This window comes from Oenanthe melanoleuca, chromosome 1A (assembly GCF_029582105.1).
Source record: "Oenanthe melanoleuca isolate GR-GAL-2019-014 chromosome 1A, OMel1.0, whole genome shotgun sequence".
Taxonomy (NCBI): Eukaryota; Metazoa; Chordata; class Aves; order Passeriformes; family Muscicapidae; genus Oenanthe; species Oenanthe melanoleuca.
Window position 1 is genome coordinate 6985154 of NC_079334.1, and position 20834 is coordinate 7005987.

Below are 20834 nucleotides of genomic sequence, written 5' to 3' on the forward strand. Positions count from 1 at the left end.
AAGCTGCAGGGATGGAGTTTTTTATTCCTGGAGTTTCTATGACAAGAACATGCCTGGCTCTGTAATCCTCATAGTTTTCTTTTTCAGGATGACAGCTGCTGCACCAGAAACTCCCCAGTAATTGGAGAGATTGTAACACCACTACAGAAAAGGACTCCAGGACTGAGAGGCTGAGGCTTGGGAGAAGGGAGATAACAGGCACAGGGATCCTGGAGCTTGGTGGGAAACAATCTGCCAGGAGAGGCTCCAACTTGAATATTAATATTTAAGGAAGGGTGGAGACCTCGGTGTCCCCCTGCTCTGCTTTCACTGAGCTCTGACCTGACTGGGTTCCAATTTGCCAGCCCAGGCTGTGTCTGCACTGCTTTTCAGCGTGGCTCAGCTTGTGGGGACTTGGCAGCAATAGCCAAAACTGAAACAGTAATCTTAGAAAATTAGGAGTTTAGTTACCTTGCTGAAAATAATTAGAAGTTAGAAGGGAGTAGTTATCTGAAACTTAAATAATTGATTGCCTGTCATTTTATGTTTGCTCAGCTGCACTTACAATGGGAAAAGACGAAACTAGTGAGCAGATCCAAAGGAACATGGACAATGCAAACAGAAACCTATTCTTTGGAACTATACCCAGAAATCATTTGTATTGTCATTGATAGAAAAGGTCAAGAGTTTAGGGTGAGGAAGACTTGCCTTACTTCCTCCTTTTAAGACCCCTCTCCACGAAAATGACCCCAGACTTAATTTAAGAAGTCAATCACGCATGCTTAACAGCTATTCAAGCTAATTACCATAGGAAGTGAGGGATGGGAGGGGCTGCTATTATGAATGTGTATTTGTTTGAACCCTTTGCCAATAAATAGACTCTGTGATCACCTGTAATTTTGCAATGCACATTAGAGGATTACCTCACTCTGTTGCCCTGAATAAACACACACTTTCTAACTTTAAATTGTTAGAGAGTCTTTTGTCCGTTGGGATTAGACCAATTAGTTTATGAGACGCTGAGGATGCTGGACATTCCCATGGGATTTACCAAAATATGAGTCAATACTCAAACATACATACATACATAAACTTTCCCCTTCCCTTCATGCAAAATGTGACCCAAGGGCCTGCTCTGCCTTTTCCTGGGAAAGGACTGAGTGGATCTGCAGGGTGTTTGTTCCAACTGGCAGCTTTTACTCTGTCTCCCTGAGTGAGCCTGTCCAGCCCAAACATCCCCTCTGTGCAGGTGTGATCCCTGGCTGCTTTGGTCTGGAAACCTGTAAAACTTAGTGTTCTCACTCACTTCTCATGACCAAAGAGGTTTAAAGAACTCTGAATTGCCCCCTTCTCCCTTCAGGGCAGTGTAGGCACCAGACTAAAGGTGACAAACCAACACTTACCCATCTGCTGAAAAGCAAAATACTTAGCCCAGAAATCCACAGAGATGCCTATGTGCTTTAGAAACACGATTTATTGCCAGGATCAACTTGATCCTTTATGTTGGCAAAGGTCAGTATCTGATGCTTGAGGTGGTGGTTTTGTCAGGCAGAGCATCTTCCACAAGTTCTTTGCCCCACTCCTCTGCAAACGCTGGTCATGTGTGAGTGAGCACCAAACACTCCCCCCATTCCCTTGTGGCACAAAAAGAGGAACAGAGCTCAGAGGCAGCCTGGTCTCAGCTCCTGCACAAAAACCACGTCCCCTGCCCCCTGCAATGGGTCTGACAAAGCACTGGCTGAGCTCTGCTGCAGAGGAAGCCAACCCATGTAGGCACCAAGGCTGCTCTCTGCACACTCTGTTTTTCTGCATTAGAGCTGGCAATGACCCACATTCTGTGCTGATCTAATTTGCCTTTGATCAGTGCTTCGTTTCTGTTGGCAAACACATCCTTTCACTCTCCTCAGGATCTCTGCATTTTTATTATATCAGCGTCCAAAAGACAGAAATTTTAAATGACATACAAGTACAAAGTTGGTTGTGAAATTGCTGGTGATGCTACTGAGCTGTAATTTTATGAAAGAATGACTTAAAATTGTTTACTCCTGTGATGATGCTGCTTGTAAGTGAAAATTCCCTGGGCTCTTTCTGCTAATGTGAGTAAAGAAGGTGCAACTTTCTTATAGAGAGAATATCCCCACAGGATTTTGTATGTTAAATGAAAGCACAGAAGAAGAGTTCTGCATTCAGTTGATAAACTGGGGCAGTTGACAAATCCAGGGTGTTGTTTTTTTGTCATTATCTTGCTTACCCAGAACTGCAATAAATACTAACCAAAAATGGTAAAAAAATATTCTCTTAAAATTAAGGATATTCAATTTTTAGATACTTTAATTTCCCCTACCAGTGTCAGAAGGAAGCTTCACTTTTAAGTGTTTTAGGTGGGCTGCATGTCTTGCTCTCTATGCAATTCTGTGTCAGGTGTCTTCATCACCAGGGGCTTTATTTGGCCCTGAATTGATTCTTTGAAGGGGTACATGGACCAGAGGTGCAGAACCACTTGTATAACTGGCAGCTAACCATTCTGGGTTCTCTATGTACAGATATCTAGGTTAGACCTAAAGCTGTGGAAGATCAGACAGCTACAAAGCTGAGCTGGGTAGCACTGCAGACCTGCTGGCCCTGGTGCAGTGGAGGCTGTGGGAGAGATAAACTCAAGGCAAGAACAAAAATGAAGATATCATCAGTCTGGTCACTCTGACTGATGAGAGAAGATGTAACAAGGACAGTGCTGGTGCAAGAGAATGTAACAGGGACTTGATAACCAAAAAGATTGTGTTGCTAAGGGAGCAGAGGCAAAGGGGTTGAGTGGAAAGTTTTGTATGGATGTTAGAGAAGTAACTGGTGGTTAGTGTAATAAACTGGCTTCATTTGCATAGCATGGTCCGTGTCCTTCCATCACCCTACAAAGATGTGCTTTTCAGAAATTAATTATGATGAAGAAGAAAATGCTACAAGTACCAACCAAGCAATAATAAGCTTTAAACCATGTGAAGGTTGATTTAGCCACATAATGATTGCAAACTTTCCAGGACAGGCACTGGAGTGGGTACCTGCACCTACCAGCACCTGCCACCACTTGTTTCCAGTGGCACATGCAAAGTTCTGCAATTCTAAAACATTTCCTGCTTATAACACCTCCTAATATTCACAATATCACATTTAGCAGTTTCAGCAGTAAATAGAGAAACATTTGTTGGGTTTTCTTTTTTCACCACCTTTGATTTTTTTTTTTTTGATCTCAGATTAATTATCATCTTCTCTTCTATTGTCAAATAATAACTGGTTACACAATAACAAGACTAGAATGTCCCGTCCACTTCAAAGCTTTCAGACTTGCAGTGCTTCTTTCTGGGCTCAAATTTCATCCTGGACATAAAATTCATTTGCAAACAATCCGTGATGCAAGATAAGGTGAGGCAGGAGCCTGTACAGGTGCCTCTGACTTCATGGTGTGAGTGCTCCTGCACTGAGAGCACTGTGAGTTGTGGTGGTGTCCTCACACTCTTGTGGGAATTGGCACCTCCTGCCTCTCCTGTGCCTTCCTGTTGGGCTGAGTGACAGTCCTCAGCAGGCAAGAGGAGTGTCAGGGGAGCACAGCTCCGTGCCTTGGACTGTGGGAGGATTGCTGAGTTTCTGGCTGCCTTCTCCCTGCTCAGAGTATTTCCCAAGAGAAAAACTTCTTCCTGGCATGGCGAGTGGGTAAGAGGCAATCATGCTAATGGGAAGAAGAGGGGGGATGGGATATATTTGTCTGCAAAAGGGTGAATATTACATGACATGCAGCACAGCAAGAACCCTCTTCCTCTTTCTGTTCTGTTTTACTGGCTCACTGCAGTGTAAAACTTCAGTGAGGCTATTAGCTTAAAATAAAGGTGATGCTAAAATCAGATTGTGCTTAAACATAGCTGGTAACTTAGAATCAGTTCTTCAAACAGCTGCCTGCCCCAGGACCTTGACATATTGTTCCACTCTTATGTTTGCCCCTTGAAATTGCCTTTTCCTTTACCCCTACAAAACCTGCCTTATTTATCCTTTGGTATTTCAAATACTAGCTTTAAATGGAAAAAAAAAAAATTCTCACTGGACTCAAATAGAAGACAAAGACTCTGGCCTAAGATGAAAATCTAGAGAAGTGCTTCTATCTTCTGTTAGCCATAAAAGCTGTTGCATGTATTTCACAACATTTGAACCAAGTTTTTTAAATGATTGGAAACTTCTTGTAAATGGCTGCTCATCAGGTATTCCAAATCCTTTTCTTCTCTATGTAATGTTTAAAGACTGTTTAAAATTGCAAGTTGTTGAAAGGGTCTCTGAAAGTAGATTTACTTTGGAGAAGGTGTTCAATCAGACTTTATTTGCAGGGCTTCATGTGACCCATTTGCAACACCTGTTTTTCTTACTATGACACTTGTTCACATTACTTGCCACTGACCTTTAATTCTCTTCATGTCTTGAGTAATTTCTGATTTATAGCCATAAAGTTTTATTGGAGCATTGTTTTGGGTAGAATGAAGAACAAAATGGAGATGTTACATTATTTGGCTCTAACTGCTGGTGCAGCAGTTACTATTGCAAAAAGCCTCCCCCAGATTTTCTCAACTCTTAAAAGTGCAGACTGAGTTTTGTTACTGGGGTGGTGCTTTGCTCACGTAAGCACATCCAAGCAAGGCTCCAACTGGACACAATCCAATTGGCCAGACTTCTTGCACAGAAATCATTAATTCTATGTGCAAGCATAAAACTAACAACTCAAGAGCTTTCACCATAGGGAAGAGCTTGAAAATTGATGATAAAAATCTCTGTTTTGAGTCACTCATGCCAGGGAGAAAATATGCAACACAGTTTTCCAGGACAATCTTACCTACATGCTGGTGTGTCATGGATTTGCATGAAGGTGTTTGGCATCTTCTCATTGAAGTTGTCTCACCTTGTATATGTAAGCTAAATTTATGGCCCTTTTTAAAGAAATACCATCCAGAAAGAGTTTTTACAAGATGACTGTGTAAGTTGCTAGACAAGTTTTTTGCTTTGGCAAGAGTAATTTTCTCAGTTACAGCATAAACAGGTGCTTTCTCTGTTTCAAAACTAAAGGAACTGCAAAAAGGAGAGGGAAAGTCCATGATGATACTGTGGTAGTACCTAGCAGAAATAAAGGAGAGTAAAGGCTTTTTCTTTGTAAAATTTAGTGATTTTATATTTGGGACAAGTTTCCTGAATGCAGAAATATATTTAGTAGAAGTATATTTATTGAACAAAAAATGAGGACTGAAATCTGCAGGTAAATTCTTGCTGTAACCCTCTCCTGAGTAAACACCTTGAGCTCATGTGATATTTCCTGGTATTTCTAAAGGAGGTAAAGTCAAACAGGAGCCTACAGTGCATTATAAACACAGGACAAATCTGCCAAGAGCAGACTGAGAGCAAGTGGGTATTAAAGAGTTGACAGATCCCTCCTAGATAGGTGACTATTACCAAAATACACACATATTAAAATATATGTGTATAAAATACTGTATCTGTGCAACAAAACATTATAATAAACCCTCCTTAATGTTTCACATACCTTGGATGTTCAGCAGGCAGCAGACTCCTCTTCACCAGCAGTAGCTCCTTCCAAAGTAAAAACTCTATTAAACATATTATGATGGTTCTCAGACAGGATAAGCTGATGCAGAGGAGCAGACAGCAAGAGAGCAGAACACAGCACAAAAGTGATCCAGTAAAATTAGGGCAGTCTAAGGTAAAGGCTTTTCCTTCACATTCCTGTTTAACCTTGGCTACAAACATATCCTTTGGCTTCTATACGCTGGAATTTTTAATCCTTTTCCTTTTTTCAGGCATTGACTCCTGTTCAAGTCCATTTAAAAATTCAAGTGAACTTTTAGATTTCCAATCCACAAACATCCTAAAGTACTAAAGGACCTGAGGGAAAATGGGCTGTCAGTGCCTCCAGTGCTGCTCAGGAACACAGTGGCTCAGATCCAAAGTTACAGACGGGCTGAGGTGTGGCAGCTGCTGTAGTTATGGTTATCTGCCCTGCCCTTGTGCCTTTGCCACAAGCTTTGTTTGCTCTTTCTCCTAGAGAGCATGGAATTTGCCACTGGCAGGAGGATGCAGTGAGTCGACAGATTTCTGTATTTTTCTTCTTTTCTGGAAAACTTCTCTTTTGGAGGAGAATTCAAAATTATCAGGCGGTTCTTCTCTGGGCTTTGATGCATGTACTGGTTTGTAACTGATTGATTCCACTGTCAGTCAGTTAAAGATTAATGCACTTCTCTTCTTCTCCTCTCTGTTGTCCTGATCCCCTCTTAGTGTGGCCATAATGTATTTGAAACTGGAGCTACCTCTGGGCACTTCATCACAATAACAACCTGTTGTGGTTTGACACTGGCCAAACACCAGGAGAGTCATTCCCTCATCCTCCCCTGTCACAGCCGGGCAGAGGAGAGAAAAAAAAAATTAACAAAGGGTTCATGAGTTGAGATAAGGACCGAGATAAAAGACTCCAAGGGCAAAACAGGCTCAACTTAGAAGGACAAAGTGAATTTATTACTAACAGAGTCAGAGAAAGATAATGAGAAATAAAATAAACCACTAAAACACATTTCTTCCCCCAGTCCTTGCTTTCTTCTCACCAGTAGTGCAGGGAGACAGAATATAGAGGTTTGGTCAGTTTGCCACCCAAGCTCTTCTGCTGCTCAGGAAGAGGAGTCCTTCCCCTGTGAGACTGTGGGGTTCCTTCCCACGGGAGACAGCTCTCTGTGACCTTCTCCAGTGTGGCTAGAATGTCATGAGCAGCAGCATGTGAGCCTCTCCCATGGGCACACAGTCCTCCCAAAACTGCTGCAGTGTGGGTCTCTCTTTCCATGGGGTGCAGTCCTCCAAGGACAGGCTGCTCCAGCCTGGAATCAGGACCCCCTCTCTTCACTGGGTCTCCCACTGGATCACAGCTCCTCCAGGCATCCACCTGCTCTGGTGTGGACACCTCCTCCATGGGCTGTGGGTGGATCTCTGCATCCCCCATGGATCCCCATGGGCTGTGGGTGGATCTCTGCATCCCCCTGGATCCCCGTAGGCTGTGGGTGGATCTCTGCATCCCCCTGGATGCCCATGGGCTGTGGGTGGATCTCTGCATCCCCCTGGATCCCATGGGCTGTGGGTGGATCTCTGTATCCCCATGGATCCATGGGCTGTGGGTGGATCTCTGCATCCCCATGGATCCCCATGGGCTGTGGGTGGATCTCTGCATCCCCCTGGATCCCAGGAGCTGCAGGGCAGCTGCCCTGGTGAGCTGCCTCACCATGGTCTCACCACAGGCTGCAGAGGAATCTCGGTTCCAGTGCCTGGAGAACCTCCTCCCCCCCACTTCTTTACTGACCTTGGTGTCTCCATGTAGTTTCCCCTCGCACATTCTCACTTCCCTCTCTTCTCTGGCTAGGAACTCTGCCCACTTTGTGTTGGTTTTCTTCTTAAAGATGTTATCACAGGCATTACCAGAGTCTCTAATTGGCCCAGCCTTGGCCAGGGGCATGTCCATCTTCAGAGGCATCAGGGATTGGCTCTGCTGGACACAGCAGAAGCTTCCAGCAGCTTCTCACAGAAGAAGAAGGCACCTCTGCCCCTGCCACTACCAAAACCAGACCATGCAAAACCAACACACAGTCCTTTCTAAATCTTGTTGATAGACAAATGCACAGATGTACACAATTATACAGGACAAGACTCCATTAAAAATAGGGGAAGGAGAAGCTTGGGTATGTAGAGAAGGTTGGGTATGTGCATCAGAGACCAGTGCATGAGGGATTTTCATGGTATGCAGATGCAGCATTTAGAGCCTTACTCACCCTTTGTCACCACTACCTTTATGTTGGCATAATCAAATTGCAAAGGAAGACATTCTATGTGGAATCTTGCTTGAAGGAAAAAGGGAAGAGTTTATAAGATTGCTGCTAGAAAAGCATCGTAGAGAGAATTTTTTGCTTCCTGTTGTGTTGGCAGGGTTGCTGCATGCTGGTAACAATTTCCTGGGTGCCTCTGGAGGTGTGGCAGCTGCTGTAGTTATGGTTATCTGCCCTGCTCTGTGCCTTTGCCACGTTCTTTGTTTGCTCTTTGTGCTAGAGAGCATAGAATTTGCCACTGGCAGGAGAATCCAGCAAGTTATCCCCACCCTGGCCAGAACAGAAGGAGAAGACATAACACTGATCAGAGGTCATTCCCTCATCCTCCCCTGTCACAGCTGGGCAGGGGAGAGAAAAAAATATTAACAAAAGTTTCATGAGTTCAGATAAGGATTGGAAGAAAACACACCAAGTGTACAGAATCCTTAGGAATGAAACACCACCATCTTCCTTTTTGTTTCATTGCATGGAAATCACAGGAATATTTATCAACAAGAACTTTGCTGTCTGACAATCTAAGGGAAGGCTCAGGTTTCCTTACAGGCTACCTGCATTCTATAAAAAGGAATTTGGACCATAAGCATTGTAGTTTTTACAGCAGCATTGACACAAAGGTGAGGGGAAGAAGAGAAACTTGATGACATGCTGATATCCAGAACAACAGAAGACTCTAGAAGTGACTTGCAGAAATAATAGCACATGCCTTTTTTTAGCACAGGTATTTTCTGTATTTCTTGACAGGAAGGCCTTAAATCTTGAACTTTCTAAGCTTTTCAATGAGATGTGGGATGCAGATGTCCACCGCCTCAGGCCTGGGAAAGACTACACCATTGATGTGCAGGTAAGCAATTGCCAAGTCACTCCAAAAGTGCCTTTTGCTTAAAAAGTTGTCCATGCTGTGCCATGTCCCTTAGGAGAGGGAGTGGCACAGAGAACACAAATGGTTCACACTTACCTGGGCTTTGGTTACAAGTGGAGTCTCTGGACATAGGCAGGCTGGAAGAACATGCTAAGGAACATCACGAAATTCAATAAAGACAAAGGAACAGGATGCCCAGAGAAGCTGTGAAATCTCCATCTCTGGAAGTTTTCAAGACCCAACAAGATGATACCCTGAGAAACAGAGTCTGAATTCAGTGTTAACCACACTTAGAGCAGCACTAGAGATGTTCTGCTCCACCCTGTGTATTTCACCAGTGAGTGGCAGCTTGTGTGTGTGGTCTGGGTGACTTGCAGCAAGTGAGAAAGAGAGATAGGTCCCAAGTCATTCTCAGGGTAATAAGGGAGGAATCTGAGTAATTCCTGGGTTTCTCTGGGAGAGCAGTGGCCTAGTGTTTTGGCCACAAACTGCAACAGGCCAGAATATTCACAATCTAGTTTTGTACTCTCACAAGAACTCACTTTATTCTGGTGTTACTCAAACACTTTATTCCAATGTTGCTTCATATTATAACAGATAATTTCCTGTTGCTGATAAAATAGTGGTACCTACCTCAGGCCAAATTGTGTGTGGGGAAAACTTCTCCCATATGGTTTCTCCATTTGTCAGAACAAGGCTCAAGGTACCCCTTGTCTGTGTTAATGTGCTGCTACTCATCTTCTATCTTCTTTCTTTGAGAATGCCCTTTATGAAAAAGAAATTTGAAAATTATCAGGAAAGCCTCCTTAAAACTGCAGGGACAGAAGGTACCCAAATCTCCTTTTTATTTATTTGTGGTGGAAGGGAGCCCTTGCTCCACATTACTTCTGTTTACCATTTGTGATGCATATAGTACAACAGCACAGCTGGTTGCTGAGCAGAACTGAACTATCACATGGGCCATTACAGTCACCTCTGAGTCAACAGAGAAAATTCAGGCTCTTACAGATGTCAGAGTTTGTCTTTATGCTGGCAGTTCTGTAGTATCTTCTCTTGTTTCATAGGAACACAATTCCTAGCAAAGAATCCTGATAGCTTTATGGGGTTGGGTTTGACTATTACAAAGGCAAACACTGTCTCCTCTAAGGTTGGACATCTTACACCTGACATTGTTTTCCTCTGATGTTTTTCCTAGGGAAAAGCAGGTCCAGCACAGCCAGGTGACAGTGCTGTCCAGGACAATGCAGCCAGACATCTGTTTCATAATGTAAATGAAGAACGCCTGAGGAGCATAAAAACTTTTGCAAGTGAGACCTGTTCTTTTGTTAATCGTGGATGTGATATATAAAAAAAAAATCTGTGCTGTTTTTGATGTTATTGCCTAAAATATAACATTGTATATAATTTGGGTGGTGGTGAGGATCATCAGGCTGCAGGTCAATTGAAGGGAGTTTTCATAACAATTGCTTGGAGATTACCTGTACCCGAGCCTCAGGAGGAACATCCTTTTGTGCCTTAGGCAACATCTGAATTCTCTGACTCTTCCACTACAAAGTAAAAGGGATAAGACACTTACCACAAGCTCAAGAAGTGCCCCAAGGGAATCTCAGAGTTTGACAAAATCAGGTGCTGGTTCTGCACCTGGATCAGAACAAGCCCTGGGATCAATCCAGGTGGGGATGAGCAGAGGGAGCAGCCCTGGCAGAAGGACTTGGGGGTGCTGTGGGTGAGAGCTGGCCCTGCCCCAAGCCAGAGCCCCAGGGCAGCAGGGGAGGGGGGATTCTGCCCCTCTGCCCCGCTCTGCTGAGACCCCCCTGCAGGGCTGCACCCAGCCTGGGACAGCACAGGAAGGACAGGGAGCTGCTGGAGCCAGGGGACACCAAGGGATCAGAGGGATGGAGCAGCTCTGCTGGGAGGAAAGGCTGAGGGAATTGGGATTGTTCAGCCTGGAGAGGAGAAGCTTTGGGGTGACCTCACTGTGGCCTTGCAGTGCCTGAAGGGAGCCACAGGGAAGATGGAGAGAGACTCTTGAAAAGGGCCTGGAGTGACAGGACAAGGGGCAATGGCTTCATACTGACAGAGTGGAGGTTTAGATTAGAATTTAGGAAGAAATTTTTCCTGTGAGGGCAGCTGAGTGTCTTGGTTTGAAAGACAGGTGTTTGTTAAGAAAGGCAAGAGCCTTTCTTGAAATGGACTATGTAAACCTTCTCCCTCCAAATTATTATAATTTTGAAATTAATTAGCTCTCAGGTAAAGATATGGGAATAGGAATAACTGTGTTTTACTAGGAAAAATTAAAATAGAAATACAATATTTCAAAAAAACAAACCCAAAACACTGACAGAGTCAGAATCCAAGCTGACACCCATCAGTCAGTCAGGGTGTTGGCAGCAGTCCCATTAAATGGTGGCTGCATCCTCCTGCAGTGACAGATGTGGTTCAGCTGGAGCAGTGCTCCTGTAGAAGGTGTAGTTTTCCTCTGAAGGTCCAGGGATGATGTGGAAAGGTCTGGTTTTCCTCTGGAATCCAGTGGAAAATGCTGCCTTGGTGTTCCTAATATCAGTTTTTATCTAGGTAGGAAATGTTTGGCTCCTCCTCTTGGGTGGGGCCTATCACAATGGGATGATGTAATTTTATCAGTCATGCAGGGGGACTCAATGGCCCATTAACAGAAGATATCTCCTTGGAGAAAGGATGGGTCATGGAGAAGATAAAGATGATTGCCCCACCTGGTTTTAACAAATAGCCCATTAACAGAAGATAACTCCCTCCGGAGATAAGAATCACTGTCCTCCTGGTTTCAACAGATGATGATAGAATACACACTTTTGGTCACATCCTGCTTTGCAAGGATGCTGAGACATTGAGGCACAGTGGTGAACAGTTTGTCCAGAGAAGCTGTGGCTGCCTCATCCCTGGAAATGTCCGTGGCCAGGCTGGATGGGGCACTGAGCAACCTGGGATAGTGGAAAGTGCCCATGGCAAGGAGTTTGAACTGGTTCAAGGTCTCTTCCAACCCAAACCATTCTATGATTCTATGCATTGAAAAAGGCACGAAATTCATCTTTACTCACGGTTTCCAAGCCCTTTCAGATAATACTAGACCCACAGCTAGGTCTTGCATTTCTCTTGGGGGCTATACTTCAGCCCTGTCTATGAATGTATGTTTCCTTCCCTAATTTTTCTCAAGCTCAAGATGTCTGATATAGGTTTATTTTCTATTATTCCTCTACTGAAATAATGCCCACAAAACCTTGTGCCAGCATAGCTCAAGGTTCTAAGTCTGTATCTGTAATTGTGGTGGTTAGGTATGATTTGTTTTGCTAGAAGGTCATTATTGCTTCAGCACTTGGCTCCATAAGGAAGCTCAGTAGCTGTTTATCTTTAAAAAGATCTTTAGAAAGCAGAGCACTGATCTGGCCTTGGGTCACCTTGAGGCCTACACTTAACAGTATACCTGAGAGTGGAATCTGACATATAAAAGAATGGCTTTCTCTCAGGGCTATCAAGGGATATTCTATTCTTTTTATGATGGCACTCTAATGCCTGCATCAGGCATATGAGCAGACTGAAAGTTTCTCTTTTTCTGCAGCCTTTATTTCTTTATTGGACAACTATGAGACATCAACTGGTGTAGCAGAAGTAGTGACTCCAGAAGAAATAGTTGAAAACAATTGTTTCCTTGATGCTGTCTTAGCAACAGAAGTCATGAGAGTGAGTAACACAGATCTTTTTTGTCACTGAAACACTGAATAAAGTTTACTTAAAGAAGTAAACTCTATCTTGGTTTTCCATCCTTCAGCTAGCTCATGCCTATCTGCTGAGAAAAAACCTAGCAAAGCCAAACCTTGCTGATTTCAAAGGTCAGCTTTATAACATCTGGTTCCAGCTCTATGCCAGGAAAACAGGAGACAGGTATGTTTGATGGTGGGTACTGGCACTGATAATCTCTGTGCTGTTCTGATTAAGGTAAATGTAATCCCATGTGCCATCTGCTACACACAGAACTGGAAGACAGCTTCAGAATGCCTTCAGAATGACAGAGTGGGTGGCTCTGAGCAACCTGGGCTAGTGGAAGGTGTCTCTGCCCATATCAGGGACTCAGAATGAAATGAGCTTTAACATCCCTTCTAACCCAAACTATTCTATGGCTCCATGAAACATATAAAATACCTGTATATTCTTTTTTCTTTTTTTCTTGTTCTTACAGACCTGATTCTTGTGGTTTTGAACATGTTTTTGTTGGAGAAACAAGGCATGGGAAAGAGATCTTAGGTTTGCACAACTGGGTGCAATTTTACCTTCAGGAAAAGCGTGACCAGATTGATTACAAGGGATACGTAGCTCGGAAGAACAAAACCAGGGTAAGAACAAAAACCAGGGTAAGAACAAGCCTTTGGGGGACTTTAGCAAGACAAATGGATCCAGAGATAAAAGTTGCAACAAAACAAGTGTAATGATACAATCATAGGCTCAGTGTTTTGAACAGTAGTAAGTATATCCAGTATATAACTGTATATAAGAAGAATGAATAATAATATGTCTTCCAGCTTTATTTTTTTTTGCAAAAACTATTTTAAAAAGTAGTGCTGGTGTTTACAGAATTGCAACACTGCTGAGGCTTAGTTGGGATAAATAGCCATGTATGCTCCAGTAGTCAGGGAAAAGATTGTGCTCCAGCTAGAGCGCTGAGGCACATCAAGATGAGCTCAATCTTACAAAGCACTCAAAAATCTGGAATCAGAAATTCTATCTGTCCAGTCACAGCTGTGTTGGAGATTATTCTGTTGTTTCTTTTATGTTTTCAGCCTGACAAGGAAGACCAAGTTTTGAGCATCCAGTTCAGCTGGAAGGGCTCAGTGAAGCCAGTTGGAAGCACCTTCATTGGTGTCAGCCCAGAGTTTGAATTTGCCCTTTACACAGTCATTTTCCTGCTGTCTGATGAAAGAGTCTCACGTGAAACAGTGAAGATAGATGAGTATGAGCTACAGGTGGTTGTCTGGCGCCATGGGCACCACATTGGAACAGCATACCCTGTACTGCTCAGCACCACTGAAGACTAGTGGAGTGAGCAGGAAACTTTGCTTTTTAAATTGGGGGGAAGGAGGAGTGGTGGAGAGAGGAGGAATGGATGGGGGGGTGGACAGGACCAGATAAAAAAGTTAATATGTTGTTTTATCCGACTCATTCCAAGTAAAAATTGATGACTCTGTCTCTTTTGTTCTGCAGTGGAGTATTTAATCAGTAGTGTGCTGTGACACTGAGAAAACATGAAATGTAACTCCTGCTCACATTAAATTTACATCTAAATTACATCAGTCCTCCCTTGTGCATGGTAGCACTGTACTTTTCAGCAAATAATTGCATTTAGGAAAAGGTTGCATTAAAATTGATATACATATTTCTCTGATTTTTTAGTCACTGCATATCTAAAAGAGCAATAACCACACATTGCTTACACTTTACCTTCCAGACAGAAGCTTTGATTTGGCACAGGCAGAACTCCAGGATGTTTTAGTCTCCTCTTGTAATTTCATAAGAGGTTAATTTAAAGTGCATTATTACAATACAATTACCTGGACACACAGGGAACACATTTAGGTAGGGAGATTGTCATCAGATCCACAGCAGGCCTTAAAATATTTTCTGTTTCTTAACCCAATTGTGACATACTCCCTATATATTCCTGAAACACCTGCATGATAACTTCATGTTACAGGTACTAAGAGGGCTGACTTGGAAAGATACCCTCCTTGGTTTGTTGGTAGTCAACAGAGAGGATCTTGTGATCCTCTTGAATGGAGATTGGTGGCTGTCTTGGCCACAGCAACCATGAAGCCACTGAGTTTAAAATCTCTGGGGACAGGAGGAAAAGTGCCAACAAAACTTCAACCCTGGGCATGGGAAGAGCAGACTTCAGGCTGCTCAGGGAATCAGTAAATAAAGTCCCCTCATTATTTAGGGAAAATGCTTTTGAAGGTCCTGGGGTCCATCAGTGCTGGTCACTTTTTAAGCACCAGCTCCTGAGGGCACAGGAACAGGCAATTCCTGAAAATCAGAAATCAAGCAGATGAGGCAGAAGGCCACCTTGGCTGAATGGGAATCTTCTTTTGGAGATAAGGTAAAAAGGGCAGGTGTATGCCCAGTGGAAGCTAGGTCAGGTGATGTGGAAGGAATATGAAGATGCTGCTTACCACTGTAGGGGATGAATTTGTGTGGCCAAAGCTTCATTGCAATTGAAGCCACCAGAAATGTGGGGGACAATAAAATGAGGGTTAAAAAAATTCATTAATGGCAAAAGGCAGTGCTGAAATTACATCAGCCCATTACAGGAAAAGGATGGTCACCTCACAAACAGGGCCATGGACAAAGTAGAGATGTTTAATTCTTTCTTTGCCTCTGTCTTCAACACTGATCATGGACTAAGGAAGTCCCAGCACTCTGAGCCAGAGTGACTGTGAGAATGATAAACTCTGAGTTAACCCTGAAGGTGTGAGGGGTCTGCTGCTCCAGCTGGATCCCCATAAATCTATGGGGTGTGATGGGATTAATCTGAGAATACATAAAGATCTGGCTGATACCATCACAAGGCACCTCTTGATAATTTTTGAACAGTCTTGGGAATCTGGAGAGGTCCCAGTTTTCAAAGAGGGTAAGAAGGATGACCCTGGAAGCTACAGGCTTGTCAGTCTCACTCCAGTGCCTGGTAAAATTACAGAGATTATGATGAATTATTCTGGGAGGTATTGAAAAACACCTGAAGGACAATACAGTCATTGGTCACAGCCAGCATATTTTCATGAGAGGAAAGCCCTGCTTATCAAAACTAATTTCCTTTCATGCTAAGGTAACCCATCCAGTTGATGAAAAAACATCAGTAGATGTAATCTTTCTGGATTTCAGTAAAGCTATGGACATTGTCTATCTCAGTGTGCAGCCCACAGCTGCATAAACACATCTTGTGATGGGTGAGCAACTTGCTCACTGGTCTAGCACAAAGAATGACAGCAACTGGGGTGACAGCAGACTGGCAGTCTGTCACTTGTGGGGTTCCACAGGGTGCCATCTTAGGCCCCATCCTCTTAAAAATCCTCATTGAAAGCTTCAATGCAGGACAGGAAGGGATACTGAGTAAGCTTGTAGATGATACAAAACTGAGAGGAGCTGCTGACTCCCTCAAGGGCAAAGAGGCCCTGCAGAGAGCCCTGGATAAAGGACAGGGCTGGGCAATCTCCAGCTGTGTGAAGTTTGGATTCTGCCCCTGGGACAGGGCACCCCTGCTGTATGGACCCAGGGAATGGCTGGAGCTGTGTCAGGGCAGGGTTAGAGTGGATATCAGGAAAAGGTTCTTCCCCAGAGGGTGGTGGGGCAGTGAATAGACTCCTCAGGGAAAGGTCACAGCCCCAAGGACGAAGCTCTCACGCTCAGGGCATGATTGTTGGGGATGTCCTGCTGCCCAGTAGGGCCAGGGGTTGGACACATGATGGTTGCAGGTCCCCTCCAACACAGAATATTCTCTAAAAATTTCAAATGCCACAGAGAGCAAGGCAGGGGTCCCTATAGCTGAAACATCACAAGGGGCTGCTCAGCCTGGGATCCACAGGAGGAGCCATTGGAGAACACCAAGAGAGTTCATCAGCTGAAGGACACTGATGAACAATTTCACCATTTCCCTGGTCCTGAAGGACAGCAAGAGAGGCTGAACTCAGGTTCTGCTGTAAATTTGAAACACAGAGGATCTGAGGCAGATACCAGGGATATTAGGCACAAAACCAGAGAGCTGTCACACAGAACACCTGCTCTGGGGTCTAGGAACCAGCTTTTGGGAGGGTCAAAGGCACTCAGTTTCCTTCAGTCTGGGGAACATCCCTGCAGCCAAGGGCCCACAGGTCACACTGCACGCCTTGACAGCTGCTCAGAGTCCTGTTTCATCTTTGCATAGGTGGCAGGGCAGAACTGGGAATAGAGCTGAGCCAGCAGAGCCTGGGAGGGGATCTCTAGCTTGGTCTCATGGCTCAGTTTGTTCCATATGTGCACTGCATAGGTGTTCTTAAGGAGTTTGTGAAACTCTGAGGCACTGACTGCCTCAAACAACTTCTTCCAGCCCTGCCAGGGAATAGGATAAACAACTTCTGGGGCAAGAGCCCTCACACCTTGGCAGCTCATGCTCTCAATAGTCCGGATGGAGCACCACTTCTTGAAGACACGAGTTAGGAGCTCTGGGCCCTGGTGCCCCCAGACCCAGCCATTGTAGTCCTGCACAAAGTCCTGAATGCAGAGCTCCATGAACTTGTGCTTGGGCTTGAAGGACAGAAAGGCCCCATTCAGTACATCATGATCCTGAATCCCAAGGGCATTGGTGAGGTTCTGTAAGTTCCTAAGCACGATGAAGTCTGTATCCAGGTAAATGCCACCAAATTTCCACATGAGGACAATCCTGCAGGCATCAGACAGGACAGGGAAAAAATGAGGTTCTTGGTGCCGCTGAGGCTGCAAGTACCACTGTGCCAGAGGTGTTCCAGAAAAGAGCTCCATCAAGTCCAGGGGTCGGATTTCCACGTTGGGGAAGCAGCTCAGCAAGGAGAAAGCCCAGTGCTTGGGTAAGGAGGCATTCTCTTTGGCCAAGCCTCTCATGAGCACCACGACTCTTGATGCAGGGTGTGTCCTGGCTGCTGACTCCACAGAGCATGAGAACAGGTAACTGGGGTAGTTTGCTCTGAGGTCTCCACAAAAAACACATTTCCTGCAGAAGGAGAGGGTCTATGGGTGATGTTCAGGGGAGAAGGCACATGGTGAGCACAGCTGATCTCAGCAGACAAGCCATAGGTGGGGACTCTGCTCTTTGGCTCCTCCCAGATGCCCCAGTACAACTTGTGGTAGGCAAAGGATACGAAGAAAAAGATGAGGGTAAACAGGGCCCAGGGCTTGTGGCTCAGCACCACCCTGCTCAGCTTTAGGAGGCAGCTGGGCATCCTGAGCATTCTCTCTCCAGCCAGAGCCTGCTCACCTGAGACAGCCATCATGATCTGAAAGAAAGGAAAGAAGAGAAAAAACCTGACAGACAAGGCAGCAGAGTATGAGCCTTCTTCACAGTGTGTCTCACCTTCACAGCAGTGCACAACAAACTCTGGGAACACCATTAGAAACCTCATCTGTCACCCTCTATCTCTACATGAGAGATGTACACAAAACCCTGGCAGGAGGAAGTGGGAATATTCCTTATGACCATTCCTGAAGCCCTGTGAACAGGCACTGTGTGGAGCTGCTGCCCGCTGGTTGTCATGAGAGCATTTGTTCTCTCCTGATACACAACCTGTCCTTCCCCCAAACCAAACACAAGCCTCAGTCTTCCAGGTTGTTGACGTGGCAGCTTCTGCCCCCTGCCCCTGCAGAGAGCCTGGCCCATTGCTCATGGCACCAAAGCCTTGCAGGATGGAGGGTGGGAAAGGATGCAGGGCAGCTCAGGAGGCAGATGCAAACAATAAAGTCAAGAATTGCTTTTGTAAAGGGAGTTCCAAGGCTGTTTCCCTACCCTGCACAGCCCACACTGGCTCTGACCTGCTCAGCTCTCCCAGTGGATCCTGCTGGTGGACAGGCAAATCCTCCACTCTCCTGCCCTAACTTCCTCTTCTGGCAAAAGGAAGGGATGGAGTGGAAGAGATTATTAATGAGGCAGCAACAAACAGATAAGTTAGTCTAGCTCCATGCTCAGCATTAGCATCAGGATTGCTGCCCTTGCCTCTCCTTAAAGTGAAGGACAGCAGAAGCAGCACCTCTGAGCCCACCACTGGGCCCCAAAACTCAATGGGCAAGAGCACATGAAGAAGCAGTGAGGAGCAATGTGGCTTTTAGGACCAGAGGAAATGGTCTCAAGTTGTGCAAGGGAGGTCAAAGTGAATGTTACTCTCAATTTTACTCCCTGGAAGGGTTATCAGGCATTGGCACAGGCTGCTCAAGAAAGCAGTGGAGCTACTGTCCCTGGAGGTATTTAAGAGATATGTGTGGCATTTAGGGACTTCGTTTAGTGGTGGACTTGGCAGAGCTGGCTTTGGAGTTGGACTCAAGCATCTCAAAGGTTTCTTCCATGCTAAAGCATTCAATCATTTCTTTTGTCTCCATGAGCTCCATCTCCAAAGCCCCATGCTCCAGGACAGAAAGATTCAGAAAACAGGAAAAGTTTTAATCCAATAGCTGTAACCAAAGTGGCATGGAACACAACAGAGGACCCAGCTGGCACAATCCTGTTTGTCATTTCTCCCTCAAGCACTGTGCCTGGGTCACATATGGAGCCAGAAACAACTTGCCAGCCACACGGGGAGGCATCCAAATGTCAGAGCATGGAGCCAGCACTCTGCACCAAGCACTGGGGGACAGAGGAGGGGCACCAATAGACAAATGATCAGCTCTGGATCCCCAAAAGGTTTTCTCCTCCTGCACAGAAACGCCAGTGCGTGCTGCCAGTGCTACAGGCAGCAAAACCCAGTCCACCCTGCCTTTTACATACCCTTTGCATTCCCCACCCTCCACACCACAGCTGGGTTAACCCTGTAAATAGTTTTTTGCTTTATGAGCACAAGAAGAGAAAGCGGCTTGGGGGGAAGTTCCTGTGCGGTAGAGGGGCAGGAAAACACCACGCTAGGCTAACCACAAGCAAGGTTCAAGGTTGTTCAGTGCATTTTGAGCAAAAGACAGAACTTTACTACCATCACATCTCTATAAAGTTAGAAACACGTTTCTACTTCTGGAGCGGATAAGGCAACGCTTTAGACGCTGCATTAGCCAGTGCAATTCTTTTACGAAACAAACACAGGAAGCCTGCCTCTGTCTCTTCCTCTGAAAACACGAGGGCCATTGCAAAGAAACTGCAAACATTACTCACCTGATCCTGCTTTCAAGACACCACAGAATTCACTGCTCAGGTGGAGAAGAGTTTTAAGAGGTTGGCGTCTGTTGAGAGCGCCTACAACTCTATGTACTGGCACTTCCTCCTTCCGAAAAGAAATGACAAGAGAAACAGTCTGGATACGTGGACAAACACAATAGATGAAGAAGGATATGACATCAGTCATTTCTCCAGTGAGCAGCTTATAGAAAGGATGTACGTAGTGTTGCAAAGACCCCACCTAATTATAAAACAATTGTAAATTCAGACCTCGTTGTCAGTACACTTTTAGTCTGAGACAGGAGATTTTCTCATTTTCTTTTTCTCCTCCTTTGCTAAGAATTCCCAGTGCTCACACTGCTTCTGGGGCTGCCATGATAACTGAGCTGACCCTTCCATGGAGCTGCCTGCTCCCACCCCAAGCCCTAAGTACAGAATGTCCCCTTGGAAACACACCCTCTTAACCAAATACCTGACACACTATTAGGGAATACTCCCTCACATGCCAGGGATCTCATTGAAGGACTTTGCCACATCCAGGTGTCTCTCATTCTGTGACAGTTCCCCCCTGCCCCTGTGATCAAGGGTGGTTGACCTTCCCTTGCATGAGACATAAAGGCACATTAATAAAATCCCTTCCTTACCAGTACAGCCACTACATTTAGGGTTTACTGCAGTTCCTCCTCAGCTGCCTAAAACAAATATTGCTCTGTAGCATCCCAGACCCCTCTCCTCTCCCCAAATCCTTTCATGCACAGCAGCACCATGGATGGACTCATGACAACTCTTGTCCCAACACAGGGGCTCCACAACTGCTCTGGGCTACCTCAGCCAGCGTTTCACCAGCATCCCTTTCATTCTAACTTGCCACAGTTCAGTTTGTGCCCATTGTGTCTCCTGCCATCTCTGCATTGACCAGAGGAGTCTTGCTTGTGTCCTTCACCCACCCACCTTCAGCCAGGTGTTCGTACACCCTGAGCAGACAGCCCAGCCTGCACTAGTCCAAGAAGAGTCAGCAGAGCTCTCCCAGCCTCTGCTCATGCACCTTCTCACCTTAGTGGCCCTTTGTGGGACTTGCTCCAGTATGGACACGCCTCCCTCATCCTGGGATTCCAGAACCAGTCCTCCAGGTGTGTCTCAGCTATGCTGAGTGGTGGGCAAGGATTTCCATAGGGGGTAGATGGATGACCCCACATCATCCACTGCTGACATC

General features: G+C 45.2%; 3 protein-coding genes across 4 annotated transcripts; 1 reads left to right on the forward strand and 2 right to left on the reverse strand.

The window, feature by feature from the left end:
* The first annotated feature begins 1611 nt into the window (after positions 1 to 1611).
* On the forward strand, positions 1612 to 14054 carry LOC130248420 (poly(U)-specific endoribonuclease-A-like). Of its 2 annotated transcripts, none has more exons than XM_056482172.1 (7): positions 1612 to 3681; positions 8622 to 8721; positions 9935 to 10046; positions 12332 to 12453; positions 12542 to 12654; positions 12950 to 13103; positions 13548 to 14054. In XM_056482172.1, the coding sequence occupies exons 1-7, from the start codon at positions 3671 to 3673 to the stop codon at positions 13800 to 13802; spliced, it is 867 nt and encodes a 288-aa protein (XP_056338147.1). In that variant the 5' UTR covers positions 1612 to 3670; the 3' UTR covers positions 13803 to 14054. The 2 variants fall into 2 exon arrangements, with proteins under 2 accessions (XP_056338147.1, XP_056338148.1); XM_056482173.1 differs by lacking the exon at positions 1612 to 3681 and adding an exon at positions 8298 to 8494.
* LOC130248418 (uncharacterized) lies at positions 5737 to 10027 on the reverse strand. The gene is made up of 3 exons (XM_056482169.1): positions 9373 to 10027; positions 8836 to 8993; positions 5737 to 8150 (listed from the first exon to the last, which is right to left on the reverse strand). Exon 3 carries the CDS (start codon positions 7529 to 7531, stop codon positions 6614 to 6616), a length of 918 nt encoding a protein of 305 aa, XP_056338144.1. The 5' UTR covers positions 7532 to 8150; positions 8836 to 8993; positions 9373 to 10027; the 3' UTR covers positions 5737 to 6613.
* Positions 12821 to 19878, reverse strand: LOC130248415 (lactosylceramide 4-alpha-galactosyltransferase-like). Its single transcript, XM_056482163.1, is given in 3 exon segments — positions 12821 to 17447; positions 17450 to 17765; positions 19619 to 19878. Coding segments are annotated over 2 exon segments (1131 nt in total). The 5' UTR covers positions 17763 to 17765; positions 19619 to 19878; the 3' UTR covers positions 12821 to 16629.
* Positions 19879 to 20834: the final 956 nt, after the last annotated feature.

Excerpts from the sequence above, each read along its gene's own strand:
- LOC130248420 (XM_056482172.1), top strand. Across the intron at positions 10,047-12,331 it reads GAGCATAAAAACTTTTGCAA|CCTTTATTTCTTTATTGGAC; the intron begins GTGAGACCTGTT and ends CTTTTTCTGCAG. Across the intron at positions 12,655-12,949 it reads GCCAGGAAAACAGGAGACAG|ACCTGATTCTTGTGGTTTTG; the intron begins GTATGTTTGATG and ends TTGTTCTTACAG.
- LOC130248418 (XM_056482169.1), bottom strand. The coding sequence starts at position 7,531 with ATGCCTCTGAAGATGGACATGCCCCTGGCCAAGGCTGGGCCAATTAGA.